This window comes from Cajanus cajan, chromosome 1 (assembly GCF_000230855.2).
Source record: "Cajanus cajan strain Asha chromosome 1, NIPB_CcT2T_4, whole genome shotgun sequence".
NCBI classification, from domain to species: domain Eukaryota; kingdom Viridiplantae; phylum Streptophyta; class Magnoliopsida; order Fabales; family Fabaceae; genus Cajanus; species Cajanus cajan.
The window spans coordinates 89560509-89573210 of NC_138517.1; the positions used below are offsets into that span (position 1 = coordinate 89560509).

A 12702-nucleotide genomic window follows, 5' to 3' on the forward strand; every position below is an offset into this window, starting at 1 on the left:
GTTGTTCCTTTTATGCTAGCTTACCCTTTGTGTTTCCATGTGGTTGGACTGCTATGATCGTACTATGTACGGGAGCAGAGCAGGGATAGGTGGTGGATAGTGATGAGTCGACAGCTGGTAGATGGAGTTGACTTCTATGAGCGCTTTGTTTGTTTTGGTCACTTGGCATAGTGACTTTTGATGAAATTCTTGTATTGCATGCTTTAACTCTAGTCGGACTCGGGACATATGTATATATTTATATTCTAGACTCTATATTTATATACTTGTTCTATTCTGTCTAGTGTTTCCGGTATGTTATGGTGGTGAGTGTAGTGGCCAGCCGGGTCGTTTCACTTTAGTGGTATTAGAGCAGGTCGAGTCTAGTGGACACTCTTTGGGGGTGGTTCCTTTAGGCTTTTGTTGTGTTAACTCTGTGTTGTGTTGCCTTGTTGTGTTGCTTGCTGTGCTAATTGATGTGATGAACTACTGTGTTGATAGTTGTTGTTTGGGTGAGTGGTAGTGTACTAAAAATGCTGTTATTTTGTAGACGATGACTAGAACCAACGAACAGATAGCCTGTGCCATAGAGATGATGGCTATGGCTATGCAGCAACAAAATGCATATTTTGCTAGGATGGAAGCCGAGAGAGCTGCAGCTGGTGGAGCAAGACCCACGGGGTCACTGGAAAGCCGGGACCTGGCTGAGTTCCGGAAGTGTCATCCCCCACAGTTTACAGGTGAAGCGGATCCAGAGGTAGCTGACCGCTGGATACGTGAGCTAGAGAAGATCTTTAATGTTCTAGGGTGTTCTCCAGAGAAGAGGTTGGCATATGCTATGTATATGCTGGTAGGAGAGGCCGAACATTGGTGGAGAAACACTTGCCAGATGCTTGCTGCTCGGGGAGTTACAGTTGATTGGGAGTGTTTCAGGACCGTATTCATGGAGAAGTATTATCTGGAGAGCGTGAGGCACGCCAAGGAGGCCGAGTTTTTGCAATTGCATCAGGGTGGGTTATCTGTATCAGAGTATGCATTGAGGTTCGAGCACTTGGCTCGTTTTTATTCACAGGCTATTTCTGAAGCCTGGAAGTGCAGAAAATTTGCGGAAGGGCTAAAGTATGAGTTGAAGAAGGTGGTGGTGCCTATGGCCATCACCGAGTTTCCTGCCTTAGTAGAGAAGGCGAAGATTGTAGAGAGGTTAGAAGGGAGTAACCGGGTGATCAGAGCTGTTGAGGGACCATCTGGGTCCAAGAGAGGAAGTGGAAGTCAGGGGAAGCCGTATGATAGGCCCCAGCCACAGCAAAGGGGTCCTGTTATTAGGCAACCTGCTGAGACTGCCAGAGGAGGAGGACAGGGTGGAGGTGCTGCCCTTAGGTGTTACAGGTGTGGCGGATCCCATTTGATCAGGGATTGTCCACACACTGAGAGCAGATGTTTCAGATGTCAGCAGATGGGCCATGTGTCTTTCAACTGTCCCACCAGGAGTAGACTGGAGAGGAGCACTCAGAGGAGCGATGCACAGAGAGCTGATACTCAGAGGAGTAATGTGTAGAGGACTGAGACTCAGAGGGGTGACAGACCCACTACAGCTGGTAGGGTGTTCGCTTTGACTGGTGCTGAAGCTTCGACTTCTTCTGACCCAAAACTCCACATCCAGCAGCAGTCACCACAGCTTCAACCTAACCTTGACTTACTCCTATACACAATATGATCATCACAGTCCTTTCACATAGAAACAAAAGGGTAAACTAGAGTTCAATAAATCACCATATAATCATAAGAATAAACATCTATGCTACACCATTATCCAATCACCAGTCAATCTCATAGAGTCACACCATACACTTTATCATACAACAATCATGCAGTAAATATAACTCATGACAAATATTAAGGCATATCAATCATCTAATGCATCATCACGTATTCATCCTACTGAAATCACCTCGACTGCTTTTACGCCCAAAGCGCCCTGCTGGGTCAACAACAAACCAGGATATAAAATCCCCCAAGTGTTTACTCGGATAACGTTATTTACACATTTGAAAGTCCGATTCCATTGTTTGGAATAGTATAGTTGGCTACAAGTTTACCATGATCTTGACATGTATTACTAAGTCACTTATGGAATTCGTCCACCGCCTATCCGCTAGGAACCACGCAACCTTCCCCAATACTTGGTTAAGGAAATAACTCTCGATCTCATACCCCGCTCTAACACTAGCTAAGGACTTAGAGGAGACTCACCCAAACTTGTGGCCTATCCAAGCACCACTCTCACTCAAAACTAGTGGCCTATCCAAGAACCACTCTCATCCATACCAGTGGCTTATCCAAGCACCACTCTCAAGAAACTCTATGTGAGCTCTTCTAGTTTAAAAACATTTTTCCTTCTCCTCAAGTCCTAGGCTAGACATATGCCATAAGGCACCACATGCAAACAATGCATCACACATCATACATGGTCAATTCATCATCATGATCAATTCATCCTCATATGAATATACATACATATCAATTTATGTTTACACAATCATATATATCATTTCCAAGCATACATATGAACCAAGCACCAATTTACATCATATATCAAACATATATGAACCAACATTAAACACTAACACATGCAAAGCATCACAACTCAAATCAAACACCAAAATACAAACTACATCTAGTGCAGCTCAGCTCGCGCCCGACCCAATCTCAACCTGAGAGCTCTAAGGCTCTCCCATGCTCGGCGTAACCCACTTGGCACCCAACCCGAAAGAGTCAGAGAACTCCTTGGTACACTCACACTCGGCGCAACCCACTTGGCTCTTGGCCCCAATACATTCACACCCAACGCAACCCACCTGATGCTCGACCCCATCTCAACAGAGACTCATATATTCCAATTTCTAATATCAGGCCCAATCCCACCCCTTTACGCCTGGTGCCATTCATCCAAAAATCCCCAATTTCATTTCACGCCTGATGCAACTATCCTTGCGCTCAGCACAAATATGAAATTTGGGTATCTAATGAATGCCTGCCCAACACCATGAAGGTGCGCTTAACACGAATATCAAAAGTTGGCACTCCAAGCTCAAAAATTCGAACAGAAACCTGCAAATCAAGAAATCTCAACCATATGCAATCCATACAAACACAACAAATAGACTCCGTACAATCCAAAATATGATATCGGATTCAACATGCATCCATGCAATGCATCAGAACCAACCAAAACCTTACAATTGGCCCAAAAACTCTGAAAATGCTAAACCCCCTTGATTAAGCAAATTCACCCACCAATCATGCATCAACTAAGTTTCTAAACTCACATGCAACCAATCTAACAATAGTCTAGCTTCTCTCACATGAAGATTGGGTTAGAAAAACTAAAAGAAAGAGGAAGAAGGAAGAGAATTTCGAACAATCGACCCATAGACTTCTGTGGAAGAAAATATGCACAAAGTTTTGATGATGTCAAAGCATTAAAGAAAATAAAGGTCAAGTTAAAGCAAGTTGATCAAGAAGCAAGATCTCAAGTAATAACTAGATAAGTCTTGACTTCTTAGCTTAGTATGTAAAATGAACTTTTAGAATTTGCAAATTTCACTTGGCCATTAAAATAAGAATTTCAAGAAAACCTAAACTTAATATTTTGAATATAAGAATAAGTTGTTTGAAAAGAAAGCAAAAAGAGTATTCAAAAGATTAAATAAAAATATTCTTAACTGGAAAATAGAAGCTCTCTATATCTTAAGTTTTCATAAGCCAAAACAAGTGATATGTGTCTGGTAATCGATTACCACTTGCTGTAATCGATTACCAGAGAAAGAAAACCTCTTATCAAAAGTTTAAATGTTAAAATGCTCTCTGGTAATCGATTACCAGTGACTGTAATCGATTAGCAGAAGAGAAAATTTCAAAATTTGAATTTGAATTATACAACGTTTCAATCATTTTGAACTTTAACCGTTGTAATCGATGACAAAGTCTTGTAATCGATTACCAGAACCTATTTTCTGAAAAATTATAGAGAGTTATAACTCTTCATGAGACATAACCCAAGAAACAATTTTCTATAAATACCTATAATTTTTCAGAGAAAAGTGACGAACTTTATTGTGAAAATCATTTACAAAAACTACTTGGCCAATATCATTTGCATAAATCTCTAAAGAGTTCATCAAGTTCTTAGAAAGTGTAATATCTACTCTTCAAAGAGAGTCATCCTGTAATACCCTATTGATATGTTGATCTTTAATGGAGAAAGGGTTTTTCTCCTTGTTGGTTTTTGAATCACAACACAAGGAAAGGGAGTTCCGAGGTGTTGGTGGATTCAAGTCTTTTAAGGTTTACAAGAGTAGTGGAAATTTCAAGTGGGAGACTTGAGGACTGGATGTAGGCAGGATTGGCCGAACCAGTATAAAATCAAGTTTGCAATTCTTCTTCCCTACACTTTTATTTATTTGTTATTTAATTGTGTTTGTGTTGTTCTACATCATCATTTTTTACATACAAATTTGTCTAAGGAAATAAATTGATAAGAAAGTAATTGGAAAAGTTTTTATAAGAGGAAAATTTAGAAAACTTAATTCACCCCCCTCTTAAGTTAATTGAGGCTAAGTGACTAACAACTTCAATCTGCCAAAACTAAGCTTCCTAACCTGAGTTCCAAGAAAAGATAGAAGAGATTAGTGATTTAGAAGAGAAGAGGAATCAAGTAGAGAAGTTTGGGTGAGAAAGGAGTTCACAGACCTAGAGCCCTTCTCTCTAGAATTCTTTGAAAATGAGCTTAAGAGAGTCTGTTCTCAGAGAAAACCTTATATACTCTTCTCTCTAAAAAAATTAAACTCTAAACAATTAACTTACCATGTTACAACAAACATTAATATCTATGTTAAATGTAACCATAAATATCATTGATGCAAGCAATTTAATTTTTCATTAAATTATTACCTATAGTCATATTTAACATATATATTAATAATTTATTTTTAGACAAACATTAATATCTATATTAAATGTAACCATAAATATCATTAATATAAGAAATTTAATTATTTGTTAAATACTCCTTTCATTCTCCAAATAATTTAAGGTTTTTAAGACATGGATTAAAATAAAATTTACAATTTTGATATCAAATTTAGTATCATGTAAATTTTGTCTATAATTTTATTTTATAATTAATTTAAAAATAAAATCTTATTTCTAATATATATATATATATATATATAGATATATATATATATATATATATAGAATTCTTTTATTAAGTAAAAAATAGTTGTCTAAATTATCTCTTAATTTGGATGGACTTTTTTGGGGAAAAGTTGTTTCAACGTTAACAATTTATGTATAATAAGATATAAATTTTCTCTATAATTCATTCCATAATTAATTGTAAATAATTTATAAAAAATCTTATTATTAGTGTATTTATAATCTTTTTATTGAGTTAAAAAATAGTTCATTGAATTTTCTTCCAATTTAGGCCAACTTTTTTTTTTTTTAAGGGAAGGGGATAAATAGAGCTGTCAAAACGGGTAACCCGGCCCGGCCCACCACGGGTTGGTGGGTTAAACGAGTTGGCTCACCTAATTAAAAAAAATGTAATTTTTTTAATATACAACTAAATCCCAAAATCATAATTAAATGATAATTCTAAATACAATCAAATAAAATCTAAATAATCTCATATAGACAAATATAATTCAAAATCATCTCAAATACTTTTTTGGGCCCAATAATTCAAATATAATTCAAACCCTAATGCTCATTTGGGCAATTGGGCCCAATAAACTAAAAGTTGAAGCATAAGTTTTTTTTTAACGGGTTAGTGGGTCAGCCCGGCTAACTACTGGTTCAACCCGGGTGAGCCGGGTTGTTAGTGAGCTAGGTTCAAAATTAGCCCGTATTAAAATTTTCAATTTTTTTTTGGCCCAACCCGACTCAAACCCATGGTGGGCCGGGTTGGCTCACCGGACTGAGCCCATTGTAACACCCCAGTTTTCAATAAAGTTATTATTATTATTATAATAATAATTATTATTATTATATGATATTTGGTCATAATTATTTTAATAATTATAGAAGAATATTATTTTGTACGTTTTAAATAATTATTGTTTTGGACAATTATTTTGTACGTATTAAATAAGTATTTTTTATTAGCATATTTAAATAAATATTTATATGTTTTAAGAGAAGATGATATTTTGTTATTGAAATTATATTATTATATTTTGGGTCAGAAATATATTATTATTATAGAGGAAAAATATTTTATAATATACATGTATTTATTTTATTTAATTATTTTGAGGAAAAAAAGAAGTGGGTTACAAGAGAAGGAAAATGGGTTGGGTTGACCCGACCTAATGGATTAATTTTAAGGAGTCGGGTAGCGTTAACCCTATCTACCTCATTTGCGTTCTGAAGGGTTAGGAAAAAAAAAAGGAGAAACAAAGAGCTCTAAGGAAGAGTACTCAGGAACGACCTTAGATCACACCTTTGTCTTCTGCTCATCCACATAAGGGGAGAGTGAGAAACCTCGCTCTGGGTGTGAGATTGTATGCTGGGTAGTGGGATTGACCCCCAATCCTGTGTTTGCTATATTTTTATGTATGCTCATGTATGAGGGGTTTCTCCCAATTGTATCTGTTTTGCTTATTATTTTTCTTATATTCAATTAATTGTATGACTTGAGATCTCTATGGGTTCCTATGGGAAACCCTATGAGAAAACGGGCAAAATATGAATGTTTTCTATTTTGCCTTATGATTACTTTGTTGTGTTCCTTGTTGGATGTGATGCATGAGTATGTGGTTAATTTTGAAAATAAATATGTTTTAATATGATCTAGAGTGCTCTATGGGTTCCTCCGGGAAACCCTATGAGAAATAGGCAAAATATGAAATATTTTCTGTTTTGATTTCTGATTTTTCTGTTATATTCCTTGTTTGATGAGATGTAAAAATATGTATTTAATTTTATAAATAAACGAGTTTTGATATAAATTAAAGTGCTCTGTGGAGGCTTTGTGAATATGATGATGTAAAGTGAAATGTGATTGAGACATGGGATATGAAATGTGATAATGAAATATGATGACGAAATGCGATGATGTGATATGACCATGGGAAATGATAATGTAATATGAGAATGCATAGAGTCTTGATTGACATGCATCATTTGCATAAGTGTTTTAAGGGTACGATATGGAATACACCGCCAGAGAAGGCCCCCTAGTGTAAAAGCTTTGGGGATTAGTCCTTGGGGATAGCTCGGTTTGGAAGTTCCAGTCTCGCCCATTGTGTGCATGGGATGTATCTTGCGCAGCTTAGCTATCCCGACGAGACTCTGGTAGTATATCCTTCTAGTGAGAGTGCGTAGAGGGTGTGACCCGGCATGTACTCCTAGACTACTCTTCGTGTATTGCTAGCGGCAATATGCCATGTGATGTTTTACTGGCGCCACATGCATGATAATATGTAGTTCGTGTCCATGCATGTGCATTCTTATTATTAAATGATGATAAATTACTATTTGTATGACTTGGATGATTGGATAAGCTATTGTTGTTGATTGATCTATGAGGTAACTGTATTGTTTGTGTTTGACTATCCGGTGTGCGTTCCTACACCGTGAGCCAGAGTGAGATGTTTCTCACTCCTTTCTTTTGTGTTGTTTCCCTTGTTTGATATACAGGAGACCATCAACAACATGAGGTTGAGGATGTGGACGATGGAGCTGAGGCTTCTATGTGGGATTTTGCTCTGATAGGACATGTGACATCGGGACATAGATAGAATTAGAATATGACATTGTTTATGATTTATTAAAGTATATATTTTGGAAAATTCAATTTTTATTTTTTGTAATTTTATTTGCTATTTGGATTAAGGACATGAATGTGAATTCTCTACTCACATGATTATTGGAATTGTTGTTTCAATTTTAAATATTTTTTTTATCCAATGAGATATTTCTTTTTATTATTATTATTATATATATATATATATATATATATGTTGGGGTAGAGGGTGTCACACCCATTTTGACAGCTTTAGGGATAAAGAGTTCTCCCAAGGTTAATAGCTTCATATAATAATATTTACAATTTTTTTTATCAAGTTTAATATCACGTAAATCTTGTCTATAATTTCGTTTCATAATTAATTATAATTAAGTTATAATAAAATATTATTATGAATGTGGTTATAATCTTTTATTGATTAAAAAATAGTTGATTGAATTGTCTTCTTATTTGGATTGACATTTTTAGAGAAAAAAATTATTCCAGCGTTAACAACTTTATATAATAAAATATCAGAAAAAATATATATTATGTTAGTTAATTTTGATATTTATGAATGATGTGTCAAATAATTTTGAATAAATATAATTATTATATATATATATATATATATATATATATATATATATATATAATGTACGTAAAATAAAATTTAAATTTAATGGTCAATTTTAAAAAACTATTATTATTAAATGATATAGTAACTTGGATTGTTTGTTCACTCTCCTAAAAGTCTATTGAGATGGTAAAAGATGTTTACGAAAATCAAGAAAATAATCTCCTATTATATGGTAGTGAAATAGATTTTTTTTTGGGTGATCGACGGTCAAAACCTCAAATGATATTAATATTTGCTTACCTAAAATGTAACTGTGAAAGGTTGTTGGCTGCAACGGGTGTCATTTGGCGCATGAGATTAGGAATGATAAATAAATTCGTACCCGTGGATAATACCTAAATCCGTCTTGATTTTGACGGAGAATACTCGAGATTTGATCGAGTACAGGTACGGGTACTGGTGAAATCCAAAATATTAAATCGGGGACGGGGACGTGTATACAGTGACGAATCTAGAAATTTTAGATAGTGGGGACAATAATTATTTATATATTATAGTATTAAAAATTTTATATATAATTTTTATAGACATAAATATATATCATAATTATTTTTTACAAGTTTTTATATCTAGGATTACAATTAAAGATGAAAATAAATTAGGTCAGACTAGATTTTATTATAATTCAGTAGGTTTGAACCTAACTTTCTTTAAAAAAATATATATCTTAAGTATGACTTATTTATCTATCAGACATTTTTTAAATGTTTGGGTACAATCCTAAAGACCTATTTTATAATAATTTAATACTATTCAAAATATAAAAATAAATATGTTAAATTTTATAAAAATCAAGTTTAATTTATTTACGATATAAACATGTTTTTAATATCTAATATATATTTTAGATGATAATTTATTTTAAAATATATTTTATAATAATAATTCTAAATAAAACATAAATCTTCCGATATTTCTTATTTTGATTTTTTTAATCAACATATACAATTTTACTATTTTTACTTTTTTAATCAACATATACAATAAATAGATTTTTTTTTAATCAACATATACAATTTTACTATTTTTACATTTTTAATCAACATATACAATAAATAAAAAACACAAAAGGTATGCATACTACAACTTTTATTTTATCAAAAATTGTTTTTTTTAATATATCACATTATATATGTGAGTATTAATATATATATATATATATTAAACTTTTTTAAAAATATTATTCATTATTAAAGAGTATTCTTTATCACATAAAAGAATTATTTTTCTTTAAAAGTTTGGTAGACATCAAATAAATAAACATTTTTCCTGAATCTATATTTTATACATATGATAATTTAAACATATAATTTTTATTTTTCTAAATATATTATTTTTTAAATAAAAAATTATGTATGTGTCAAATAGTAGTGGGGGCAAGTGCCCCCACTCTCTCACAAGTGGATCCGTCCCGGCGTGTATATACGTACTTGCCTCATCCCTGTCCTCGTCCACATCCCCGATTTAATACACGTCCCCAATTTGATTATTTTAAAGAATTTTAATATTTAACTATGTGTGTTTGTTTATTATGATGTGAAATATTTGTGGTTGTTTAATTATTAAAAAATCTCTTGATTAAAATATGAGATAGACAAATAATCCAATTATAATTGTAATATAATGGAAAGATAAGCTAAAAATATTGTGTGTATTATTTTTGCAAAAAAATTAATTTTTTATGGGTATGGGTATACCCGATACTTGACGGGGATGAGAATGAGACGAAAATTACATACTTGACAGGTACGGGGACGGGGATGGGGATGAGTTTGAATAGTGGAGATGGAGACGAGTATCATGAAACCCATACTCGACCTACCCCGTTGCCATGCCTACCTGAGATGAACTCAAGTTAGATGACATTAATGTGGTAAAATAGTAACGTTTGACCGTGTTCCTTGGTTGACTAATGTGAGGCCAAGAGTTGTTGGGTGTTCAGGACTATACATAAGTCCCTAAGTCTTCGACTTATCGGAAGAAGAGTTTACTTGTTGAAAACTTTCCAAAAAAATTTATTCTCAAGCCTAAAAAATTGCACATTTGCTATTTTTCAGGTATGCCTCCATTTTGATGGTCACATTAAATGCAATGATGACATGTTAGAAATTCTAGGAAAATTTTAGAAGCTAAGTAAGCATGAAATGTACCCCAAAATGTGAAAGGTTTCATGCGTCTCTCCCTATTGTCGATCTTGAAGAAATCCAATGATTTATAAGGATGTGCCACTTCTTAACAAGTTCTTCCATTTGCATATACTATATGGCCCTCCTGCGAAACTCTTCCATAGATGAAGCCAATTTCTTTTACAAGATATCCAAAAAAGGACTTGACTTTAGGTCTGTTAGCATATGATACAAAGTAACCTGCCTTGCTAGATTGGAAATTTCATAAGTGACCTTCCCAAACCTATTCATGAAGACCCTAAGAGATTCATCCTTAATTTGCTTGACACTAATGAGGGCAGTTGAGTCATAGCACGAGGTCAGCTAATAATGAACTGTGTGGTAAACTTGGAGACAAGCACTCAGAAGGAATTGACCGAACGAGGAGGTACAAGAGTAAACCACCTTAGAGCTACTCATTTTAATAAGGTGGAAAATAGGTGGTAGATGTCAACATTTGTGTTGGTGAGTATGCTAACTTGAGAAACATACAAGTTAACATGATCATTGGAATCAAAAGTTCCATCATATTTGTCAAGTCCTAAATTCTTCCATCCCCTAGGGAAGGGAACCTCCATTATTTCATTAATAAATGGGTGCTTCCTAAATTCTTCCAACACAACGACAACATGAGTTACCAATGTCTTGATTTGTCGAGAGATTAGCGTTGAAGCCCTGGTTGGCCTAAATGTATAAGAAGGCTGAATTCCCCTAGATCGTGGACCTTGGGTTGATGGCATTATAGAAGGAAAAATTGAATCCTCTAAAGAGTCAGAGGAATTTGGCTTCCATGTCAAATTTGTATCCAGTAGCTTGGTATTTGACTGTGACTGCTCAATAAATGATCACAAATTGACATTTTGTCATTTAAGGAGAGCCATTTCTTCTTCATGCCGCTTTTGTTGTTGTTAGCTTTGCCTCTTCCATTACTGCAATTCTCGTTGCAACTCTGTTAACATTTGACTGTTATTAGACATTCCATAATTCCTGCTTGTTGAAACTCTTGTTCCAACTTCAAACCATTGCCAAGTCTGTAGGAAAAGTTTTCTAACTACTAAAAAAATTAAAATTTGTGACGAAAATTTGTGACGGATAAAATGTCGTCACTAATAGTCACGACTTTTGTGACGAAAATTTTATTTTTGTGACAAACTACTTATTTTTAGAGTTTGTGACGGAAAAATTTTCGTCTCTAACAATTCCGTCACAAACGGGGTCACTTAAATGGAATAATTTAATATATATTATATAATTAATAAAAGGTGAATATATATATATATATATAATTATAAAGTGTATTATATATATTATATAATACACTTTATAATTAATACTTGTATATTAGAAAAAAAGGTGAAATAATATATATTCTATAATTTATAAATCTGGAATAATTTAATTATTTTTTATTTAAAAATTCGTAAAAATAAAAAATTAGGATTTTGTGACGGATTTTGAATCCCTCACAATTTGTGACGGAAACTTTTTAAAAATTGTATTCCGTCACAAATTTCGTCACAATTTGTGAGGGATTACGTATCCCTCTCAAAATAGAAAATTTTATTGCACAATTATTATATTTAATAATTATGTATAAATAAAAAATATTTTGCTAAAAAAATAATTAAAAAATTATGAAACTAAAATATTTTTTTCATCAAAAGATTAAAAATTAAAACATAAGAAATGAATTAATTTAAATAATAAGTTGTCATTTTGAAGTATAAGAAATTAAAATATGAATTAGGAAAAAACTTTTAATTTAAAAATAATTATGAAATTATAAAAAGACAATATTAATTTGCATTTTAACTAAAAAGCTAAAAATAAATATATAAAAGTATATTTATAAATTATATATAATTATATATAACTATATATATATATTTATAATACACTTTATAATTAACACTTGTATATTAGAAAAAAAGGTGAAAATAATATATATTATGTAATTAATAAATCTGGAATAATTTAATTATTTTTTATTTAGAAATTTGTAAAAAAAAAAATTAGGATTTTGTGATGGATTTTGAATCCCTCACAATTGGTGACGGATTTTGTGACGGATAATTTGTAAAAATTGTATTCTGTCACAAATTTCGTCACAATCTGTGAAGGATTAT

At 32.8% G+C, this 12702-nt stretch overlaps 1 protein-coding gene across 1 annotated transcript; it reads left to right on the top strand.

The window, feature by feature from the left end:
• The first annotated feature begins 532 nt into the window (after positions 1-532).
• On the top strand, positions 533-1534 carry LOC109790454 (uncharacterized). Its single transcript, XM_020349606.2, has one exon. The coding sequence runs from the start codon at positions 533-535 to the stop codon at positions 1532-1534; it is 1002 nt and encodes a 333-aa protein (XP_020205195.2).
• The last annotated feature ends 11168 nt before the right edge of the window (positions 1535-12702 follow it).